The sequence below is a fragment of the Euleptes europaea genome, chromosome 1, assembly GCF_029931775.1.
Source record: "Euleptes europaea isolate rEulEur1 chromosome 1, rEulEur1.hap1, whole genome shotgun sequence".
In the NCBI taxonomy this organism is placed as follows: domain Eukaryota; kingdom Metazoa; phylum Chordata; class Lepidosauria; order Squamata; family Sphaerodactylidae; genus Euleptes; species Euleptes europaea.
The window spans coordinates 128,461,238-128,485,565 of NC_079312.1; the positions used below are offsets into that span (position 1 = coordinate 128,461,238).

Consider the following 24,328-nt stretch of genomic DNA (forward strand, 5'->3'; position numbering starts at 1 on the left):
TGTGGTGTGGAAACTGGGAAAAAGACTGCTGTGCAAGGATTAGGAACCAAGGAATAAGATGCCATGGAAGTGCATAGGATGCTCAGTGGATTATACATGCTACTTTCATCTCATCCTGAGAGTATGAGGCTGCAGTCAATCACATGACAGAAGTAAAGAATGATTAGAGGCACAATTCTGTGTATATGAAACAACATGCTTTCAGGGAGTGTAGACGGTGTTTAGAGTACTGTGTGGTTATTTCAGCCCTTTTATTGCATTGAGTGGGACATAGCCATGACTTAAGGACTGTGCTTCTCATTGGTGTGCAAACACTTTCCTTGTGCTGCCTGTGGATCTGTAAAGGTAAAGGTCCCCTGTGCAAGCACCGGGTCATTCCATGGGTGACGTCACATCCTGACGTTTCCAAGGCAGACTTTGTTTTTGTGGGGTGGTTTGCCAGTGCCTTCCTGTGGATCTGTAGCAGCGGCTAAAAGTGTATTGCATGATTTTTCCAACAGGGAAGGCCAGCAGAAGCTGAGAAGCATCCAGTTTGGGGCAGATTTGTCCCAAAAGAATGAAGGGGAAAATGCTTCGGTTTGCCCAAATGGGGATTAGGTGGTATATTAAAGCTATTGTGTGGCATAGTAAGATTTAAAACAGTGCTGCTGAATCGTCCACAATTGTAAAGGTGTAAGTCTTATTTAACCATCGTGTGAAATGCTATAGCTATGCAAGCTTTTCAAGAAGAACCCGAAAACCACTCAACAGCTACGCATCACTGCCGTGCCACTCCCTCTATAGCGCGTGCGTGTGTAAGCGCCGTCCAGCCGCTGGGATCCCCCTAAATCTGCAAATTGCTATTTCATAAAGAAAGGCTTGAGAACTTGTTATTGCCTCATATGTCGCTCAGCCAATCCCAAGCGGTCTCATCTGAATGACAGCTGCATTGCCAAACGGCGAACAAAGGGGGACGAGCATCCAAGAACAACCAATAAACGCTAAGTAAAAGTAGCTGTCGGCCAGTCGTCTTAAAGCCGAGAGCTCGGTCTCCGGAGTTCGGAGGCGGGCCAATCTCTGGAGTGGCATGAGGCTGGCTCAATGAGACGGGAGGAGCGGGTTTGAACCGTCCAATGACATGGCCCCAAGGGCTGCAAGTATAAAAGGCGAGGCCGGAGGGGGGCGACCGCTGCAGTCGTCGCTTGCAGTCGCAGGGAGGAGAGGTGCGGGAACATCATCTCCCGACAGCCTGTGACTCGGGCCGCTTTTCCCATCCGCTATGACGACCACGACCACTTACAAGGGGATGGATCCCAGTGGCCGCAGCAGCTCCAGGTTCGAGAGGGGGGGGGATGAGAAGGGGGGAGACACGTGCGTGCGCGCGCGGCCAGAGCGTGGGGTCTCCATTGAGACTTTTCCCGGGGAAGAAGAGGGGGGGTTGATACACGTCGCCGCTTCCCATCCCTTGGGCGTTTGTCTGCGATGCCGGGTTGTCATTCTTGGGGCCGTCCGAGCCGGGGCTGTTCAGCCGTCCTCGGATCTCGACTCGCTCCGGGGACTCCCTAGCAAAGCCCCAGTGGGGCTTAGGGGTGCAATGGGCCGCGGTGCTAAATCGGGAGGCGAGAGGAGGTGGTCGGGGAGGGGGTTCTCCGTCCTCTTTTTTTTTTTCCCCTTCCCTTTTTTGCATCCCTTTTTCCCCTTTCGGCCCCGGAGTCCCCACCCACGCCTCGCCTGCAGCTGTCCTTCCCGGGGCCTCGTAGGGCGAGGCATCCGCCCGTTTGCCTTGAAGGCTGCCGGGGCTCCCTAGGCCCGGGGTCCCTCGCTGCACGTGCGCCTCTTCTCCTTGGGGAGCTCCCGCAGCACGCGGCGTCCCCACTTCGCCCGGCCGGCGTGGGGGGGGGGGTGGCAGGACCGCCACGCCCTGCCGCTCTGAGCATGGAGCCTTGGAGAAGCAATTGGGGGGGGGGAGAAGAATGGGGGTTCCCCGTTTCCTGCTTTGGGATGCTGTAGATCGGGGCTGGTCCTGGGGGGGCCCTTCCCTTCTGCCCCATGGGCAGGGGGGCACGCCCACCCAGGAGTGGGGCAGGGAGGCCTTTGGCTGCCTGTCGCCATCCTGATTTCCTGCCCTTTCCCCGGGGGCGCAGCTGCAAGCCCGGGCTGCCTTGAGACAAGCTCGGCTCAGCCCGGGCTTCGCCTCCGAGCCTAACAAAGGAGGCGGCCGCCCCCCCCCCCATCGACCCTGCGTCATCCCCCCCACCCATGGCTTTCCTCTCTCTTTTTTGGGGGGTGATTCACAGTGGGTGGCCGTGTTAGTCTGTCTACAGTACTAGAAAAGGGCAAGAGTCCAGTAGCACCTTCAAGACTTAACACAAATATTTTCTGGTAGGGTATGAGCTTACGGGAGCTGTGGCTCCCGTAAGCTCATACCCTACCAGAAAATATTTGTGTTAAGTCTTGAAGGTGCTACTGGACTCTTGCCCTTTTTGGGGGGTGGTTGGTAATGTCTTGGTCGCCAATGCCTTAGCCTGGCAACACTGTTACTGCCAGTGATTCTTCACGCTGGGTGGGGCTTGAGCACACTTCTATTGTCTCCCGGCTGTGGCCCTCTCTACCTGTTCAGTCCCGGCTTAGAGGCGGCAACTGCGGTCAGCCCACTTCCCTGGTGCCCCCTAAAAAGCTGCCCCCGCCCTGGTCCAACTTGTCTGTGGAACTTCAGTGAAGACTTTTAGTCTTGCCGGGACTTGTGGGGGCGTTAAGCTTATTGTCTGAAAGGTAAAGGTCCCCTGTGCAAGCACCGGGTCATCCCTGACCCATGGGGTGACGTCACATCCCGACGTTTCCAAGGCGGGGTGGTTTGCCAGTGCCTTCCCCAGTCATCTTCCCTTTACCCCCAGCAAGCTGGGTACTCATTTCACCGACCTCGGAAAGATGGAAGGCTGAGTCAACCTTGAGCCGGCTACCTGAAACCGACTTCCGTCGGGATCGAACTCAGGTCGTGAGCAGAGCTTTTGACTGCAGTACTGCAGCTTAACACTCTGCGCCACGGGGCTCTTAACTATTGTGTGTACTGTTGCTTCAAATGGATTGGATCTTCACCAGTGCCTTGGCTCTGGGTGCCTCCACTTGGAACATCTTTTCTGCTGGTCCAAAACCTGCAATATTGTATTAGCCGTTCTTGGGTTTCTAAGGGAGGTGTGGGGGCAAAAAAGATTATGGTCTTTCTGAAAATGGTTGAAGGACTGCCTTGTCTTAGACTAAAGGGAAACTGGGAATGAGCAGTTTGGCTGTTCTGGTGAGGGTAAACTTAAAGCATCACGCAGGTCTCTAGAAAGGCAGCAGACATCTCTGTGAGAATGTTTTAAAAATAATTTAAGAACTACCTGTCCTTAATCTGAAATGATGTTACAACAAAGTTCCCTAAATTGGTCTTGACACTGGCATCTCAGTAACTTCACAACATGTGGATGAACATCTTTTGGGTTTCTTGGCACCTGGGATGTCCTCCACCTATAGAAGAACATATGATCACATGAAGCTGCCTTATACTGAATCAGACCCTTGGTCCATCAAAGTCTGTATTGTCGACTCAGACCAGCAGCGGCTCTCCAGGGTCTCAGGCAGGAATGTTTCACATCACCTACCTGCCTAGCCCCTTTAACTGGAGATGCCGGGGATTGAACCTGGAACCTTCTGCATGTCAAGCAGATGCTCTGCCACTGCGTCACAGCCCCTCCCCTGAAGTTGTCCATACACAAGCCTCTGATTGTGGCTGCTTTCATGCACATTGGATAATGCACTTTCAATGAACTTTAGTGATGGTTTGCAAGTAAATTTGTTTCACACAGGAAAATCCAGCTGCAAACGATCACGAAAGTGCATTCTCCAACATACAGCAGAACCTCTTGTCTACTTCAGGCTTTCTGTCCATCTTTATCTAGAGTTCCTGTAGCTGCCCTTATTGTCTTTATCTCATGATTTCCTGGGTGCTAATCGGATGTCAAGCAGAGGTGGTATGGTTGTCCTTTTTGGGGGGAATCAAGGAGAAGGGTTGGGGTGGGGCAATCAAGGCCATAAATGACTGAGGCTAGTGAGCTATGACTTCGGGGCACGTGAATCAAGAAAAACCATTCTTTCAAATGAAAAGAAACTCTTCACTGGAAGAATTGTGATTGGGTAAACAGGCAAACTCTTTTCAAAAGTAGAACCTTATGAATTATACAGGTATATTGAAATTCTGTTGATTCTGCTTTTCGAATTACATCCTTTCCCATATCAAGCTTCTGGAAGACCCTGGCTTTTGTTTAAGCCTCTCTTTGACATTGGTAGGCCTTGCAAGCCATGCTAATAATACAGAACTGTTACTTTTCAGTTGAGGGAGTCTTATGAAAGGCCGCTTGTCTGGACAACTGACTATGGATAGTTACCAGGCAACAAAGCATAGAAGTTTGAAGTTCATTCTACACATACTGCTCCATTTGAATGCGCATCCTGTCCACAAATAACATTAGGCGCGTGTGAGCAAACAGTCTTGTAAAAGATCTCTGCGGTAACTTCTTGAAAAATAAATGTACAGGCCAAACTGAAGTTTGGTGAACTTACTGGCATAGTTTTTCTGCAGGTTTTGTTTTAGTTTTGTGTATCATCGCCAGTTACCTTTTCGGGTCTCTTCAGTTGTGAAAAGTTCCTACCCGGGCATGGTCTTGCATGCAGGAATTTACAATAATCACAGACCTACAGAGATTGCATGCGCATTGTGAGGAAATGATGGGTAGTTGAACTCCTACACATTGGCACCCCCTCCCATCTCTTGCCGCAGTTGCAAATGCCCACACTTTGAGGAACCGCTGTCTGGCCGACCACTTCCTTGTGGACCCATCAGCTGGCTTCCCTGACCCTTCTTACATCTCTGCCAGCCCAGGAAGGCTGAAAGCTGTGTCAGGCAGCTGCCAGGGCCAGGAGCACTGGGAGATGATGTCTCCCTCTCAGCCACCCCAGGCAGCCTGCAAGTGCGGAGAAAGAGAAGGTGCCCCCCCACACACACACAGTTCATGATTTTAAGTGAGCTCTAACAAAGTTTATCCTGGAATGAAGTCCGTTACTTGTTGAGGTTATCAGTGGACTTTTATTTTGCCACCTTGATTAGTAATTGCTACATTACCAGTGGTGGAAAAGACCTGCAGCTCAATACATATGTCCAGAGACCTGACAAGGTATTCTGGAGATGAGGTCTTCCTTTTGCTTTTGAAGATAGCCCACCCCCAAATCTCAGTGATCCCTCCTCCCTGCCTTATGCTTTAATCGTTGCTATGTTTGTGTGTGTGTGTTTTAGCTTTGGTTTCAATTGTTTCAATGGTGTCTTTCAGGGTGGATTTAATTTAAATCAAATTGATTTAAATCACTAGTCAGTAAACCCTGATGTGTTTGGTTTTAACGCTTTTAAGACTTTGTTTTTATTACCACTGAAAAGATTTGAAATCAGAATAAATAAGCATCCACCGTTTGTTCTGTCAAGAACTGAAAGCTCATTGTGGGTCCAAGTGAATTCCCATGAGTATAGGCTAACTGTGTTAACCAAGGGGGTCATTCTAGGCAGCTATACCAGTAACTCCAAACCATGCAGACACAAGAAGCTTTCTTATACTCTGTCAAGTCATTGGTCTGTACTGTCTACACTTCAACCAGACCTCCAGTCTCTGAAAGCTGCAAAACAGCATCAGCCATCTTGTTAAATGTCTCAGTATAATCAACAGCTTACCTTCTGTAGACTGAATACATAACAGATCTTACGCATATATATATGACTATTTTTCAGATATACATAGATGCTGTTGTGAATTATAAAATACAGATCCCTTTAAAAGTGTTAACTGAATTTTGTCATTAGGTTTTTTTATGATCAGGAGATACAGTATGACTACCATCCTGTGGGGGGTCCATTAAAATTTTTAATGTTAAAAGGGATCTTGTCACTTGAGCTTTAATGTGCATGAGATGTGAAGATCCTCCCCATCACACTATTGTTGGATGCGCTGTGGCCTAAGACCATTAGTTTACTTGCTTGCCCATTAACCTGCAGAATGGGAATAGTTTGCCAATGCCAGGTTTAACCTGAGTATTGAAGATCCAACGTATTACCCAGCACGTTTTGGGAGCATAGCCAGGATCTCTTTAGGCTTCATCTCTTGTTGGACCTACCTGATGGATACATATTTTACTGATATGGAAACTTTATATCTGCCTGTTCAGAGAATCTGCTCAAGGCAGCTAATATTAAGCTAGTTATGTTAGAAACTTTGCCATTCTTAACATAAGAAAGGTCTTATGTTAACATTCTTAACCAAGGTCCATCAAGTCCAGCAGTCTGTTCACACAGTGGCCAACCAGGTGTGGCAGTGGCAGTCTGTTCACACAGTGGCCAACTCTTCTCTAGTCTGTCCATACCCTTCCTCTGTGTGCTGCCTTTTCAAATATACTTTATCCAAAGTGGGGTACTATTCCAGCAGGTGCTTCTGAAAAAAAGTAAGAAATCCAGAACCTGCTGTCTAGAGGTGCAGTCCATTCTACCACCATGTTATGTGGGTAAAAAACCAGGCCTGTCTTTTGACAAGAACTAAAGGGAACTGGTGAGTTACAGTGCTATGTCTTGCCCTCATGTAATAGGCAACAAATTATGTATTTATTTCATGTATACCCTGCCTTTCTCCTCAGTGGGGACATAACGCAGTTTACGTCATTCTCCTCTCCTCCATTTTGTTCTCACAACAACCCTGTGAAGTAAGTTAGGCTGAGAGTATATGACTGGCCCAAGGTCACCCAGCCAAACCTCTATGGCAGAGTGGGGATTTGAACCTGGGTTTCCCCAGTCCTGGTCTGACATTCTAACCCCTACACCACACTGGATTAGTTTGAAGTGGGCTAAAAATGTACAATGCTCAAAGATGGTTGTAGGTGATATGTAGCCTACCATGAGCATATCTCTGTTTTGTGTATACTGTAACCTCAATACAGCTAAAATGCTTGAAATGTAACTTGGACATCTTTTTCTAGGGTTCTTCGCCCTCCAGGTGGTGGTTCCAATTTCTCCTTGGCATTTGATGAGCCAAAGGAGCAGCCAGTTAGAAGGAACAGGATGGCATCCAGCATCTTTGGGACTCCAGAAGAGAATCCACCTTCCTGGGCTAGGCCAACAGGTACAATTTCCTTTCCTCCCCAGGAGGTTCCCATCATGCTTAAATGTCAGACATTATGTATACCTGGATGTAGTGATTGTAGCACTTGTAGGAAGTGCCTTTTGACTTTGCTTTGAATCTGTAAAATAGCTTTTGCCAACTAATTAAAGGCAAACTAGAGAAAAGGTAACTTGAAGTTTAAGGGTTGTTTACGCTGGAATAGCCCCAGGTAGGTGAAAAGCATTCCCTTTACTGGGTGGAGCACTGAAACTTGTAGGCATTGCTCCAGGAGTCTCCTGGGGCACCTGATCCAGCAATCTTGCTGAACTAAGCAGGTCTGGGTTTGGTCAGTGGCTGGGGGGAAGCCCTCCTGGGACTCTGTAGGCAGCCTTATGTTCCATGGAGGAAGAAAGTCAAGATATAAATACGTGCTTTACTAGCGCCAGCAGTTAGATCCAGAGCAGCTGTCATCCTCAGCTTATCTCTGGTAGAATCACTGCTTTGCATCCTTCAGTACAAAAGCAAGTTTAAGCCTGAATGCGTGCTAATTACTGGCAACACAGTCCTATGCCTTAGTGCATTTCAAATTCATTACAACATTCTTACCTCTGTTTCTGGTGAAGGCTTCCTCAAAGCAGCTTTTTTTTTTTGCTGTCAGTTTGCAGTTTTCAAGGCAAGACATTCAGAGGTGGTTTGCCATTGCCTGCCTCTGCATAGCACATAGCAACCCTGGTTTTCTTTGGTGGTCTCCCATCCAAATACTAACCAAACAAGTTAGCCAGGCAAGATCAGGCTAGCCTGGGCTTCCCAGGTCAGGGCAAAGCAGCTTATAATTACCCCCAGAATATAAAACTGGCAATTAAAATGCCTTTAAAACAAAAGTAGGAAAAAACCCAAATGTGTAGGCCAGCAGTTTCTAAAATCAGCCCTGCAGCAATGGCTTACCCCAACGCAAGTTTTCACCACCTAACACCTTGGTAGTGGGAATGCCAGTTATAGTATCAGCTGCACATGTTCTGCAAGAGTTAGAGGGATATTATGGTGCAGGTGACACTTTTGTGGCTTGATTTATGAGGTCCTACCTGCAAGTGAAGGAAATAGCATAAAGCTCCAAAGCAGACTATGAATAAGAACACAAAGAAGACACCCTTTCAAAAGTCGGTGTAACTTAAGACAATATCAGGGCAGATGTTTTTGGGATGCTGAATAACTGATGCAGAAAGAGATGGAACTATACCAAGGGTGTAGGTGCTTCCAATGCAGTCATAAAGGATGCTTGAGAAAACCAAAGGTCGCCAGTTACTTCTTGGAAATGTCAAACTTGTTGCTTTTACTGTTAACATCTGCTTTATATAAATGCTAGAATGACTTAATAAAGTGACAAAACAACTTATTTGTAGCAGCCAAGCCCAGTGATGTGAGTGAAAGTTCTGAAGCACCTGGGTCCCAAAGAAGAAAATCTTCTGATGCAAACTGTGGTGACTATACAGATCCAAAGGTAAGAACGTTTTCTCTAATTCTGACTATAAAATGTTGGAAGAAAAAGCATCTCAGCCTTAGAAATGTCTTTACTGTCTTCTTCTGTTCCCTTCTTAGTTGCTTTTATTAAAGCGCTTGATTTAGGACTAGATCTTGATTAAACTGCTATTAAAGATAGCTTTACTGCAGTAATTGCTTTTTTACTTGTTAACTGAGTCTTATTTCCAAAAAGTAGGTCAATAGCTTATCATTTCAGCTTGAATGTGTTGCCATGGCCTACCTCTCCTTAACAAGATGATGAAGTTCCCATTGACTGGTGAACTGCTTAAGGAGACTTCAAAGCTTTTGCTTTTAAGCCTAGCATTATGAGTTAAACCCCGAGTTAGAAAAGATCTTGCATAGTTTCTTGGATGGAGAAGCACAGTGATTTGTAGGCATGTAACAGGGTAACTAACAGTCAGCTCTCAACATTGTATATACCAATCATTAATAATCAAAAGGTTGGCCACTTGCATTCATTTTCAGAGGGGGGTTCGTATCAGGTATTCAGTTTCACGTGATGAATTCCACCCAAGTACATACAGCAGTCTGTTGCAGCAAAACTCATTGAGACTAAGCTCTCCAGTCTGTTTTCTGGGCTAGAACCTCCCTGATTGGATGCAACAGGTTGGAGAACTGTGCCAAAAGGATTTCTATACCATCTCCCATGGTCATTACTAATCACAAGATTGATCTGTGTTGCAAAAAGTTTGGTACCTAATGGCTCTTTTTTCATCTTGTTGCTCAACTAGTCATAGATTGATAGCGTTCTGTAACAGGCCTGTAAGCTTCCTTTGGTACATATAGTGCTAATTAACTTCTCTTATGTCAGTCATTTCTTCAGTTTGTCATTTCAGCACTAATACTTTAAAGTTAGATGGTGTAGGGGTTAAGAGCGGTGGTTAGGAGCTGTGGAGTCTGATCTGGAGAACCGGGTTTGATTCCCCACTCCTCCACATGAGCGGCGGAGGCTAATCTGGTGAACTGGATTTGTTTCCCCCCTCCTACACACGAAGCCAGCTGGGTGACCTTAGGCTAGTCACAGCTCTCTCAGCCCCACCTACCTCACAGGGTATCTGTTGTGGGGAGTTGAAGGGAAGGTGATTGTAAGCTGGTTTGATTCTTCCTTAAGTGGTAGAGAAAGTCGGCATATAAAACCATCTCTTCTTCTTATATCAGTTATGTTACCCATTAGTGATAGGCAACTGACAACCCATGAACCAGTCCCAGCCCCTGAAAGCTACCATCTGGTTCCCAGCTACCAATCAAGCATATAGAAAGCATATGGCAGCTTGTAGATATGGGATGCTGGGAACCCACATCAGAGAGCCTGGTGTATGGCTTCCCATGAGACACACTGATCATGGATCTACACAGAGAAACGGCGGTTTACCTTGGGCTTCACATTTCTGAATTGTATATTGAACAACTAAACCAGTGTAGGGGCATTAACAATAAATTGCAACAAAAATGTTGCAGATCTTCCTTATGCTTGTGAAGAGGTAACTGGGTCTATTTATGGTCACCATTGAGCATGGGTCTGCCTACCGAGCTTAGCTGAGTGTCTAGCCCAGGTCTCCTGTGACAATCTCTATGCTGCAGACTTAAATTACTTTGGCTGTCATGGCTTCTCCCAAAGGCCTTAAAAAAATCATAGTGCAGTGATGATTCTGAAAATGTAGACCTGTTGCAGAACTACAACTCCCAGAACTACTTTTGACTTGAACTGTTTTCACAGTCTAGGAGTAGTAAAGCAGTGTTAGATTGCTAGAAGCAAAACGACTTCAGGTTTTTGAACACTCCCACAGGATTGTGAGCTAAGATTCCTTAAACATCTTGAATATAGCCATAAAGAACTATTTTCCCGAGTTAAAATAGACGCGCACTTCACTCTTATACTTCTAGGCTGTGTGAGAATAAGCCCTTCCAATAATTGATGGTCTTGTCTCTCTGTCCCCCGCTCCTATGTTTCTACATGAATCATTGGTCTTTGAGTGACTCCGAGGGTAGGCAGTTTGCTGCATCTCTGCATTGGAACTGATTGAATAATCCAGTCTCTCCTGATGTGCAGAGAGACTGCAGAACTACCAGCTCTTAGCTTAGAATGCTTGGAAAAAGGCAAGGTAGAGTAGTTGAAACACAACAGATAGAATCTTCTGGGAATATTGTAGGCTTTAGGAGATCTCAATTTTAAATGTATTTCTTGCATGCTAGTGGTCTTTCATGGCATACAAGTATGCATTTGTACAAAGCTTAGGAATAGTGCTTTGGAACATTGGTAGGGAAATGCTTATTGTAGTCACAGTGTAGTCACAGACCTAGAGACTACATTAACGGTTTCTGCACTTTGTAGTTCACTGGGCTTCTGCAATAGACGCTTCCTGCTTGTATTTGCTGTTAGGTGGGGCGTGGCTCCAGAAGCAATAGTCTGTAGTAGGTGTTACAAAACAGAAAATAACTTTATTATTATTGTTCTAGGGTGGAGAAGTCGAAGTTCCTGGTGAGTACTTTTTTTTTGTAACCTCTGAAGAAAATTATTTTCCCCATCGAGGGACTTAATTGAATGTGTATATTATGTGTTCCCCATCTCTTACTGTCCCTACTGAAGGCATTCTGTTGGCCTCCTGTGTGTGGGTGAGGGGGTGAAACACAGGTGGCAGCTGGACTTGTGACTGGAGGCCCCAGGTCTAAACATGGTTTAGGAGGGTGAGGATAGAATTTGGGGTTGGCTGTCTTTATTCTGCGGTACTTGGGGCAGATACCTGCTTGTCATGTCTGCGCCCCCTTGGTCTTACACTACACTGTGCCCCTGGCACAGTTCTACAGTCTTAAATGCATAAAGCTTGCATTCTCTACATTAATGCTGCATAGGCTCAGGTTCATATCTGCTGACATATATGAGAACTGATGTGAGGGTTGGGTAGGGTACATGTATATTCACGGGTGGAGATTTACACCTGCCCAGTTCTCTTCTTTTTTTGTGGGGTAGGTGTATTTAAGGTTTTGTTTTTTTAAAGTTTTATGTAGGGGAAAGGCAGAAGTGAAAGGGAAGAAGTGTTCACCGCAGCTCTTGAAATACTGAAAGGGAAACTAGAAAAGGACTGTCAATGCACAGTGGTTACAGTAAAGCAGAGGTTCCCAAACTGTGCTCCAAGGAGCACTTGGTGCTCCGTGAAGAGATTGGAAAGACAAATACTACTGTCATTCGGTTTAGTATATTGGTGCTAGGTGAAAATTAGTGCTCCGTGATGAATTTCTCTCCTGAAAAGTGCTCCATGACTCAAAAAGTGTGGGAACCTCTGCAATAGAGTTTTTGCTTTAGTGACATAAACAGCTCATTCCTGAGCCTTGTGGCAGCCAGGGACAACATAGCCGAGGCGCTGCCGCGGTGCCTCCAAAGGGGTTCCCCGGCTGCTGCAAGGCGTAAAAAAGCCTTTTAAAAAGTTTTTAAAAGAAAATGTGGCTTTTTACCCCATAGAAAACAGCGATGCTGCACCAGGAAAAACCTGGCACAGCAACACTGTTGTTCAAGGGGGCGTTCCCAGGCTGGAGGGGCTTTAGAAGCTGACTACCGTCAGCTCCGCCTCCGGGAATGCCCCCCCCCCAAGCCAGTGCTGCATCTCTTCCGGGATTCAGGTCCCGGAGAGACTGCGGGGTCAGAGGAGCGATGTGCAGCTCCGCGGCCCCCAGGTGCCAACGGAACTGCCCCCGCCAGCAGCGTAAGTGCCTCTTATTCCGTGATAAGAGGCCACTTACACTCCAGGCCACTTTCAGCCCCCCGCTGTAACACTGGCAAATAAACTAAGTTTGTATTTAAGAACCTATGCTTTCCAGTGTTTTCACTTGTGAACGGGACCTCTGGCTACTATAGCACGGCCAATAGATCTTTCATTATTTGGGCGGGGGAGAGTGCGGAATAGCCCCATGGAATGTGTAAACTAGTCTTAAATGCTGGTTGTGAATGTAGGAGATGATTGACTGGTTTCAGTGGTCGGCCAGCTGTTTAAGATCACGATTGAAGGCTTCCAGCTTGCGGGAGCCTTCTAACATGGGAGACAAACCCCTGGCTTGATGAACTGGGGTCCTTATTTTAACGCTGTAGCACTCTTATTGTGGCTGTGGTTGTACTGTGATATCTAGGTATCCTTTCTACAAAAAGGAGCTTATAATACATATGGTGTAAACTGTGTTTGTGTTGTGCAATGCTTTTATTATTCCGGCCAGGGTGGATAAAAATCAATTAAAAAACCCCCCACAAAAATAGTTGTCGAAGGCTTTCACGGTCAGAGTTCATCAGTTCTTGTAGGTTATCCGGGCTGTGTGACCATGGTCTTGGTATTTTCTTTCCTGACGTTTCGCCAGCAGCTGTGGCAGGCATCTTCAGAGGAGTAACACTGAGAGACACTGTCCTTCAGCGTTACTCCTCTGAAGATGCCTGCCACAGCTGCTGACGAAATGTCAGGAAAGAAAATACCAAGACCACAGTCACACAGCCCGGATAACCTACAAGAACTGACAAAAATAGTATTTTTTTTTTAATTTAAATCAAATTTTTAAAATAAAATGCTTTTTGAGGAAACATCTCTAAAGATATTTTTCTATTTAAGGTACATTATAGTCCAAAGGTCATTCATCATGAAATAAGGATCAGTTTTTAATTATGTAGCATGAGGTTGTATATTGATGCAATGTTTGCATATTTTGGTAAGTGTATTCCATTAATCCATTCACAATCATGCTCTTCCAGAGGTTTCTGTATGATTATTTTGGGCAATTTTTCTGTCCAGAAGATATTACCACAGATGTTTGGTTTTGTAGTTCTCAAAACTGTGAATTTGTGTCCGCAGAGATAACATGCCTCTTCTTTACAGCAAAAACGTTATAAAATAAACATACAGAGTTGAGAAAACAACCTTAATCCCATTGCTCCTTTGCAAATCTTTGTGTGTGTACAGCCTGAGGTTTATCATATTATTATCTATGTGGAGGTAGGTAGGTTGTACCTATAATGGCAGTAGGTTGTAAAAGAGATCCAGTTTGGGAATATTTTAATGAAGTTCCTCTACCTATGGGTAAGGCAGGAATGCGTGCAAAATACAAGCACTGCTACAAAGAAATGCAAGGCCTAGTGGCCCGAATGAAAGAACATCATGTGAAGTGCTGTTTATGTAGAAAACCATTGTTCAAATATAGTCTTACTGACTAGTGATTTAAATCGATTCAATTTAAATCCCTCACACTGCAGGAAGGGACTCCTGAACTGTCAAAGCAATCTAAAACCAGCTCTCTCATTTGTAAGAGAAGTGAGATGAATAGAGTGGAATTAGTCCAGTTTCCTGTTGAATGGTACAGCTACCCATGATGCTTAATGCCTTGTGCACATGGGCAGCTTTATCAGCTGTGAAATAGCATACCTTTATTTTGGCAGGCAGTTGTCATTATTCACAATCGCTCGGCCAGCTTCTTTGTAGATCTTTGTCTTCTCTGAGCTGGTTTTTTATATGCATGAAAACAGCTTTCAGAGATGACTGATTTTTTTTACAAAAAAAAGCGTCCAGGCAGCTAGTCTGAAACGGTTCCTCTGTCTAGTGCACACCAAACATAGCTGACCTCAGAATTTTTCATGTGTTCAGTCAAGATGAGCACCTTATTAAACTGGATATAGGGCTTTCCTTCATCTTGTGGCTAACCGTCCAGAAATTTGCCCATTGAGACAGTTTTTAAATCCAAGGTCAGAAGGACAGCCTGGTCTGGAAGGTTTGTGAGATCACAGAAGTTCATATCATAGAGTGTCCCCTTAGCATTCCCATGTAAAGCCCATTCCTGCACTACCCTCACTCCAGGACTTACGGAAGGAGGGAAGACTTGTGCCACTGCAGTTGTTTGATCTAGACAAGTGGTACTCCCTCCGTGGTTCACAGGGAGCCATACCGGCAATTACCATCAACCAAAAGAGCCATACCGCACACACATACAATAATATAATATTAATTCTTTTACTTACCAGAGTACCTCTGAGCATGTATGGTTGTCTCTCCTCACCACTGTTGAACTGTTGGCAGCCTTTGTGTGTCTGGAGTGAGGGCTTGAAAGTCAGACTTATGATACAAAACTGTGTGCAGTCCTTCAGGTTCTACAGAACTATTTTACTAGGAGAGCCTTTCCTTTATCCCTTAGAAGCTCCTTGATCCATTGATCTTGAGCAGCGTAAACCTAATATTTGAGGGATATAAGGACTGAAATAAATCTTGCCACTGACAATATTGGAGGAGAGTGTTGCGGATTCCGTGGACTGCCAAAAAAACAAATCAGTGGGTTATAGATCAAATCAAGCCTGAACTGACCCTAGAAGCTAAAATGACTAAACTGAGGCTGTCGTATTTTGGTCACGTCATGAGACGACAAGAGTCACTGGAAAAGACCGTCATGATAGGAAAAGTTGAGGGCAGCAGGAAAAGAGGAAGACCCAACAAGAGATGGATTAACTCAATAAAGGAAGCCACAGCCTTCAATTTGCAAGATCTGAGCAAGGCTGTCAGAGATAGGACATTTTGGAGGACTTTCATTCATAGGGTCGCCATGAGTCAGAAACGACTTGACAGCACTTAACACACACACACACACACACACACACTGACAATGTAGCCTTGGGCTCCCTGTCACTGAATAAAAAAGGCATTAAGTCAGACACAGAGGCATTAGATTTATATGTTTGAAGGGGAGAGATATAACGTGATCGAAGTTCCTCATGAAAGCTGCATTCCAAGAGGGCATGAACTAATGAATCAGTCAGAGCCAGAAGAGCAAGGACAGGTCCTGTCTGGGTATGGTATATTCAAAATTCTGCCCTGTGTAACCATAGAGGGGAGGGGAGCCAGCATGGTGTAGTGGTTAAGAATGGTGGTTTGGAGCAGTGGACTGTAATCTGGAGAACCGGGTTTGATTCCTCACTCCTCCTCACGAGTGCGGACTGTAATCTGGTGAACCGGGTTGGTTTCCCCACTCTTCCACATGAAGCCAACTGGGTGACCTTGGGCTAGTCACAGTTCTCTTAGAGCTCTCTCAGCCCCACTTACCTCACAGGGTGTCTGTTGTGGGGAAGGGAAGGCGATTGTAAGCCAGTTTGATTCTTCCTTAAGTGGTAGAGAAAGCCAGCATATACAAACCAACTCCTCCTCTTCTTTTTCTTCTAGACTGGATGCTAAAAGGTAAATGCTCCTCTATGGTAAAAGCTTCCCAGGTGTTAGAACAAAAGTGCAGAGTCTGCATAGAAGGGTGGGGGATTATTTGAGAGGATGCCCTGTCAGTTAGTTGGTGGCAGTGAGGGAAACTTCTCACTGGCTCTTCTCATTGTAAATTCTGACTTAAAGTATCAGTGTCATTGGGACCAGAGAGGTACATATTTAGCACCCCCGCACCCGCAATAAAGCCTTTGCTACTTAGTGTTTTTGCCCCAAGCAGGGGATGGAGTGCATGCACAGAACTTTCTTTGTCCTCACAATTGGGGTGGTTAAAATGTTCATGTTTTGGGACACCTCCCTAAGACCAACGCTGGGAAAAGTGAAATCTCAACCCCCAAATGTCAAGAGCTGTATAAACTGCTTTATGCTACCATGGAAAGAATGAAATTGAAAACCCCCCCTCCCCAAGAGATTAAAATATTTGAGAATGGCTTTCAGTGTCCTTAGTTATCACAATCAGGTTTGACCCCTGTTTACTGATGTGTAGTTTTATTGTGGAACAAATCAGATGTGGTGCAAGAAAATCTGTGGTTGGATCTCTCTCCTTTTTCTTCAATAATTAAAAGAAGTTGCAGAGACAACTAAAGTGGATTGGGGCTGTGCTTTAGCATTTCCCCCTCCCCCAGGTTTTCTCTATGCAAATCTTCCATTCCCAGCTGCCAGCGCCCCAAGGGGAAAGCACACAGGTATCATACAAAGCAAATAGGGCTTGTGGGGGATTTGTATGAGGAAACAACTCTGAGAGGAAAAGCTTACTCTCCTTTCCTTGTATTGCAGCCGCAGCCCATGTTTGTGCCGGCAGGGTTGCTTTAAACCTTCACAAAATGTGAGGATCACTCCCATCTCAAGTTGCTTAAACCTTGACTATCTAAAATGGTTTAGAGGGCTGGGCGTGTCTGGTATTTACATTTCAAATAGCTTCCTTTCCTGAAAAGCAAACAGCTCTTCAGCCTCAGTTAGCTTCTTCCTTTTGCTTCCTTTTTGATGCTGAAGACTGAATAATGACTATTCAGAAGGGATAGAAGGAATTTGCAGGAGCCAACCCATTTAGCAAAGAATGTAGGTTTCAAGGAGGATTAAGTGATAACCTACAGGCTTCCCTGAGGCGTAACTCTTGAATGCAAAGAATAGTTAACAGGATGCAAGACCTCCAGGGAATAAGCATTTTTCCCTTATGCATAACAGTTGGCTTCAGAAACCGGTCCTCAAGTCATTTAAGGGAGGTGGGTGATGGGGTACGGGTGGTGCAAAACCCGTGGCCATGGCTTCAGAAGAACCTGGTGCGAGCTAAACGCAAATATAAAGAACAAGCGGATAAGCACCGTTCTCGGGGGGGGGATTTTACTGTGGGGGACCCAGGTCTATTTGTCTACCAAACATTTGCGGTCCTGAGACCACGTCAGCAATTAAGTGACAAATACGTGGGTCCATATACCATCACCGGAGTGATCAATGAAGTTGCTGTGGAGCTGGCACTGCCCAAAGCTCTCAGGGGCGTACACCCAGGGTTTCACATCAGTCTACTTAAACCATATGTCACTGCTCCCCAGTTCCACCCCAAACCTAAACCTGAGGTACCAACAGTGGTGGTGGTGGGGGGGGGGGAGATGCAGCTTGAAGTGTCTAAAATTCTGGATTCTAAACTGATGAAGGGAAAGCTGTTTTATTTGGTCCGGTGGAAGCACCTTGGATCTGCTCATGGTGAACGGGTAGCAGCTCCTCACGTCGCAGCTCCTCGTCTGGTTCGGCAATTTCATGAAGCGGACCCCCACAAGCCTCGCCCTGCCGCGGATGTGGGAGGGGGGTCTTAAGGGGGGGCAGAATGTCAGGATCCTGACTGTCTCTCCAGGGTCCTGAGTGTCCTGTGCCTGGCTCTGTCAAGTACCAGGTCATGCGGGTTCTTTTCTCTGTGAAGTGTTTAACTGTCGGACAGGCTCTTGACATGAGTCAGGCCCATTTCTGTTCTCATGTCTCGTTTGGGTTTCGTTTCTTGGAGCTCCCCTCTCCCATCCTCCCTCCCTGCTCCGGCCTTGAGCCCCTTACAGGCCTCTCGGTGTTATGGCCGGTTCACTCCCTTGCTTTCTACCAGGCGCTGTTATCATCTGGTTCCCAATCCGCGTAGCTCTACACCTGGGTGGGTGTCATGCTTAAAAATATGCTTTGTAGTTTTGACCGCCGTTAGCAGCTTTGAATCCGTGTAGTGCTCATGCTGTGTCCAAACGTGCTCTTCAATAAACGTTTACCTGCTTCATACTCATCTGTCTGAGCAAGTGACTTATTGGGATTGCCGAGGGCAGCTGACGAACCTCAGTTTCTTGAAATGTAGTTTAGTAGGCTGTCTGCCCATAAAGCCTTTTCACCTTATTCATAGGGCTTTCCGTCCGCTTTACTAACAACACTTTTGCCTAACTTCATGCATCCCTAGGGCTTCTTAAACTTTTTTCCACTCGCGACCCCTTTTCACCTGAGAAATTTTTACGTGACCCTGGGTTTATAGGTATATAAAATAGGTATACAAATCAAACATTTACTGGTAATAAATCATAAAGAAATTTATACTGTTGCCAAATTTTTCGCGACGCCCACATTCAGACCCCATATGGGGTCGCGACCCACAGTTTAAGAAGCTTTGCTCTATGCAAGAATTTCAACTCCCAATGTACTGAATGAGAACTCTGAAGTTCAGACGCGTCCCATTTAACCCACTCCCTTGGACAGTGTATAAAAACAGCCCAGAAACTCGTGTGGTGGTACTCTTGGCAGTGTGTCTGATTAGATTGTAATATCCTCTGTAATGGCTTGAGCATGTAAGAGGGGTTATTCACACTTGTAACTAAATATACTTTGGTTTTGTACTGCAGTGGTTACGCTGTAGGAAAAAGCATCTTTAGGTGTGCCCCTCCTTCAGCTTCCTGTGCATAGTTCTTCTGTTTCTGCCCAGACTGCAAGGATGCCATGTATTAGCTTGATGGTGTGAGTCTTCAGCCTGAGCTGAAGAAAGCAGGGATCACTTCCTCAGAGTGCTGGGAAACTCAGGTTGTGAGGTTTATCTGGGGAAAGGAAGTACAGGCTTCGATGCAAGCCTGGTTTGGTTTCTGAAATTCACTGCTGCAGGGTGTGGTAATAGTTGCTAGTTGTCTTAAAAAAATTATTAGATAACTTTGTGGAGGACGGAGGTCTATCAATAGCTGTTGGCCATGACAGATAGATGGAACCTGCTTGTTTAGAATCAGGGATAGTAAACTGTACTGGGAGGGAAACAGGAGAAGGTCTTGGGCTTCCATGCTGGATTGTAGGCCTTCCAGCAGCAACTGGTTGGCCAGTGTGAGAAGTGGGATGCTGGACCAGTGGTCTGATCTGGCAAGGCCCTTGTATGGTAATGTTTGGAACTCTTGTGCAAGCTCTAGCTTGCAATGTGGTTTGTTACACTCCCACAACATCAGGAGTGTTTTCATGATCATAGTGCACAGCTGTATTGCATGAAGTTGTTGTATGAGCAGTTGGTGTAACTTTTGACTATCATATGACAGCTTTGAACATTTGCAAGCTGGCTTCTTTTCAAGCCCAGCCAGGTTGAGCTAGGTAGGTTTACTCCTTGGAGTTAAAAGTAAAAGGCTGAAACCAGTATTGTCCCATTGGCTGAATATTCTACCACCGGGAGCAACGATAAAGTCTGGACCTAGCCATGCATACTTCATAAAGTTGACGGCTCATTCGGAGTATAGACAACGAAGCATTCAAGCAGTATGAATCGCTGGCCTCAACTACAACAGTCTTCCATTCTACCAAGTTGGCAGGCAAGACTAGTGTGTGTGTCATCTAAAAAGCTTCTGCAGAATATCAAATGAACTAATAAGTGGAATTGGGCCTGCTATTTCAGAGGATGTTAGTTAATTCTTGTTTGTTTTCTTTCTAGTCTTCCTTTCTCACTGAGACTCCAGGCAGTGTAGTAGTCAGTGCAGGGCTTCAGGACTAGGATTATATGGAAGCCTGAAGCAAAGCACAAAGCATTAGACATATTAAACAGTGCAGAACATGGTATTACATAAGTAGAAAACAGTGCATTGAGTGCAGGGTAATCACTACAGCTAACAGGTAATACAGCTGTGGTATAGTCCTATTCCTGACCAGAATAGCCCAGGCTACCCCGATCTCGTCAGACCTCAGAAGCTAAGCAGGGTCAGCCCTGGTTAGTATTTGGATGAGAGACCACCAAGGAAATCAAGGGTCGCTATGCAGAGGCAGGCAATGACAAACTGCCTCTGAAAGTCTCTTGGCTTGAAAACTGTGACTTGATGACAGAAAAAGTCCTTTCCCCTATATAGGGTTGCCAGTTCCCTTTTCACCACTGGCAGGAGGTTTTTGGGGTGGAGCCTGAGGAGGGTGGGGTTTGGGGAGGGGGAGGGACTTCAATGCCATAGAGTTCTATGGCCAAAGCATCCATTTTCTTCAGGTGAGTTGATCTCTATCAGCTGGAGATCAGTTGTAATAGTAGGAGATCTCCAGCTACTACCTGGAGGTTGACAACTCTACCCCTATATAATGTTGGAAGCATAGCCTGTTGAACAGAGCACCTATAACGTGAACATGCTGGAATTTAATGCTGGCTTGCTCTTCCAATTGCTCCATTGACTGTCCTCTGTTTGGAAAGCTGTATAGCTGTGGTTAGATGAAATGTCAGTGCGATAAACAAGATGTGTAATAGGCAGGGTGGATAAAAATCAAAGATTAAAAAATAATAATTGGATTTTAAAAATTAAGTCGGATTTATTTTGCTTGGTTTTGCAGTTCTCAAAACTGTGAATTTGTGTCCGCAGAGATAACATGCCTCTTCTTCACAGCAAAAATGTTATAAAATAAACATAGAGTTGAGAAAAAGACCATAATCCCATTGTTCCTATGCAAATCTAGGTACACAGAATCAACCCCTTACCTCTTAAGTGCTAAGTTTCAAGAAGTTCAATGAACAGAAGTTTATTTGGAGTAGAATAGATCTGCACAAGGAGCTAAGTGTGAGCGGGGAGGGGCAAGCAGCAAAAATGAAAGTGAAACCTTTTGAGCAGAATACTGCACAAGTCTTGGGATCTTTGTGTGTATAGGCTGAGGTTTATCATGCTATCTTCCTGAGGAGAAAATGTATAATGGCAGTAGGCCATAAAAGAAGCCCAGTTTGGGAATATTTTAATGAAGTTCCTCTACCTATGGGTAAAGCAGGCTTGCATGCAAAATGCAAACACTACACCAAAGAAATGCAAGGCTTGGTGGCTTAAATGAAACTGGAGATAGATAATCATGAAATTATTCCAAGGTGAATTATCTGTGTATTTTAAATCGTAAAACCAAATCAGTAATGTTTTGATATAACTGTAAAACTAATCAGAAAAGTTATTATTCTAAAAATAAAACCTTCATCTGGTTGTAAATATTAAAATTATACCAACAAGAATAAGTCTTTATGTAGAAAACCATGATTTAAATCAAGTCTTACTGACTAGTGATTTAAATCGTTATTTTAATCAATTTGATTTAAATCAAATCCACCCTGGTAATAGGGGAGCAGGATTAAGTGTCCTGGTCCTGCACCTCCCTACAGTTGAACCTGTGAAAGGCTCTGCATCCACATTGTGGTAGATGCAGCATAAATCTTGGAGTGAGGGGGAGAAGGATACCTAATTCTGCTCTTCTTCTCACATTGCTCTATACCTATGTCATACATACATCTAAATGTATCCCTAGCAATCTGTGCACTGCTGCTCTGAGGAATTTATGTGAGATTTAAGCATTCTCCTTAACCATAGAAGCGCTCTACTCTGTGTAGCTCGTGTGGTATCAGCCAGAAAACTTTGCAATGCATAGAGCTCTTCAACCAGTGAAAGCTATTGCCTGTAATGTTTTGGGTCTTATTAAAGATTAGTAGCAGTTATTCTAGAAACATGTGCCTGGAACCTTTCCAGCAGACTGTAAAAAGAGTTGCTGATGCAAGCAGGTGTTCTGTGGTAGTCTATCGCACAGAAAATGAATTCTAATTTAGATATCACATATCCAGTTTTCTTAATCTTAGTCTCTGGTAGAATAATTCATACTTGCCTATGCGGGTTGTTGAGTATAGCATTAATCTTGTACATTCTGGCTATGCTCGAAGACCATGACAAAAGCAGTTTGATCATATACATATGAAGACGTTCTACCCATGCATCCCATAATTGGTTGTTTTGTCTACTAAGCCTGATCACTGCTGCCCATGCAGTTTTGTTGGCTGAAAGACCTCCAGGAAAGATGCATCCCAAGCAATTTTGAAACCGTCTGTCTTAATTAACAAGGTACCCCAGTTGTCTGGCGAACATAGTGGATTTACTGTAGCCAGCCTATCTAGCAGCATGTAGTTTCATGTTGCAACGTGTTTAGTCCACACTGAGCTGCAAATTAGATCTGCTTGTAATGGATATCTTTTTTACAGTTGCTTGAATTAAGCAAATACTGGTAGCTGTTTCTCAAGCAAAATATCCAAGCTGCTTGTATACGCCACCCCTTGTACAACAAATATTCAGCACTTCAGTTACCAGAAAAATGTGTGGTATTTTCTCCTTTGCTAAATTGCCTGGCTCAAATCCACCAGTTTCCCCAAGGAAGTATCCTGCACAAATCAAGCCCCCAAATAATAAGCGTGTGAAAATCAGGCCTGTATTTCTGCAGAACAGATAGCTCTTGAGAGTCTTCCCACTCCCCCGTTTGCTATTGCATTACTCAGTTGTTTAGGAGTTATAATGGAGTCAGTGCTTCTAGGCAAAGCCAGCTGCGGTCCATCTCTATACAGGGGATGAGTGGGAAAATGAAGTATCTGGCACTGGGAGCTAATATCCCATGGAACAACTGAGCAGAGACAAAATTTGCTGGGAGTTTAGGGTCATGGGGAAAATATTTTTGAAAGAACAAATTTTGGGGAAATGTGCACTACTTCACAAACCTAAACTTATTTTAGTACTTTTGGGGATCCCACGGAAGATTTTTGTCCAGAGTGCTGCTTTCTCACATCACACGGTAGCCCCCAAAATTTCCCCAGTGCTGCTCCTGGCAGAGGGGGGATTCCCTCAAGAACAGCATGAGTGAGAAGTCAGGTCTGCTGAAGAGGGAACTGGTGAAAATCCCCTTTCCATCCATGGAAACCTTTCTGCTGGATCCCTCCTATTGAATGCATCATTATTTATAACTTAGCGTATGAAATTGTATTATCTTCCATATTCATAAAATGTAAAAGTATGCATGTAAAATGTAAAAGCTTTAGTTTTCTGCTAGCAAAGTTGTGGCTGTACCCAGTACTACAGCAATAGTCTGCTGTACCCTATGCTACCTATGTACTTGTCTCTTAGTTTTTGCCATTGGACAGTGGGGAAAAATAAAAATTGAGAATAGCAAATGATTTTGAAGTGAACAAAAGGAAGTAGGTTATTTGGACAGAGGGTCTCATAACAGTCCAGAACAGGATTGGCAACATATTTGGATCCAGAGGTGAACCTAGCTAGCATTGAACTCTTAAATAGTGTATAATACACATTATAGCAAATTTATTGTGGACAAAAAACACAGGTAAACGTCATTAAACATCTCTCTACACCAGCGGTTCCCAAGCTTTTTGAGTCATGGAGCACTTTTCAGGAGAGAAATTTGTCAGAGCACTATTTTTCACCTAGCCCCTGTACACTAAACCAAATGACATTCGTATTTTTCTTTCCAATCTCTTCACGGAGCACTAGGAGACATTTCGCAGAGCACCAAGTGCTCCGTGGAGCACAGTTAGGAAATCGCTGCTCTACAGTATACAAAATAATTTATCTAAGTAGATTTTTACATAAATATTACACATTTTTAATCAAACTTGTTCTAAAAAGCATTTCACTCATTCTAAAAGAGTCTATTTCATGGGAATTTCATGCTTCCCAAAATTTCCACTGAAAGTTGGAGAATTGAGGGGGGAAATATTTGTCTAGTTGGCGGGGCGGGCGGCTTTTACCGCTGGGTGCATCGACCCAAGCTGTAGGAGTTCTTGGCCAGTAAAACTAAGCTTCCACCCATAAAGTGTAGATATTCAACTGAAAACGTCGACATTTCCCCAATAATCACTGCTGTTCTTTTTCTAGAAAACATCGAAGCTGAAATAGAAACCGCTTCAGGCCTGAGTGAAGAAAAGCCCCTGCCGGCTGCACCTGTTCCTAGCCCAGTAGCCCCTGCACCATCTAGGAGAAACCCACCTGGTGGAAAGTCCAGCCTAGTCCTCGGTTGAACTTGATTGTCTTGGCTCCTAACTACTTGGAACTCATGTCTGTCATCTTTTTCTTGTTTTCCTTCCATGCTTGTGAACTGCACAACTTGAACCTGACTGTACATCTCAAACTATCATTAAAAGAAGCACTTTATGTACTTCAA

At 44.8% G+C, this 24,328-nt stretch overlaps 1 protein-coding gene across 1 annotated transcript; it reads left to right on the forward strand.

Annotated features, from left to right (window-relative positions):
- The first annotated feature begins 1,251 nt into the window (after nucleotides 1–1,251).
- On the forward strand, nucleotides 1,252–24,328 carry JPT1 (Jupiter microtubule associated homolog 1). Its single transcript, XM_056861504.1, has 5 exons — nucleotides 1,252–1,314; nucleotides 7,027–7,169; nucleotides 8,549–8,646; nucleotides 11,145–11,166; nucleotides 24,043–24,328. Exons 1-5 carry the CDS (start codon nucleotides 1,259–1,261, stop codon nucleotides 24,183–24,185), a joined length of 462 nt encoding a protein of 153 aa, XP_056717482.1. The 5' UTR covers nucleotides 1,252–1,258; the 3' UTR covers nucleotides 24,186–24,328.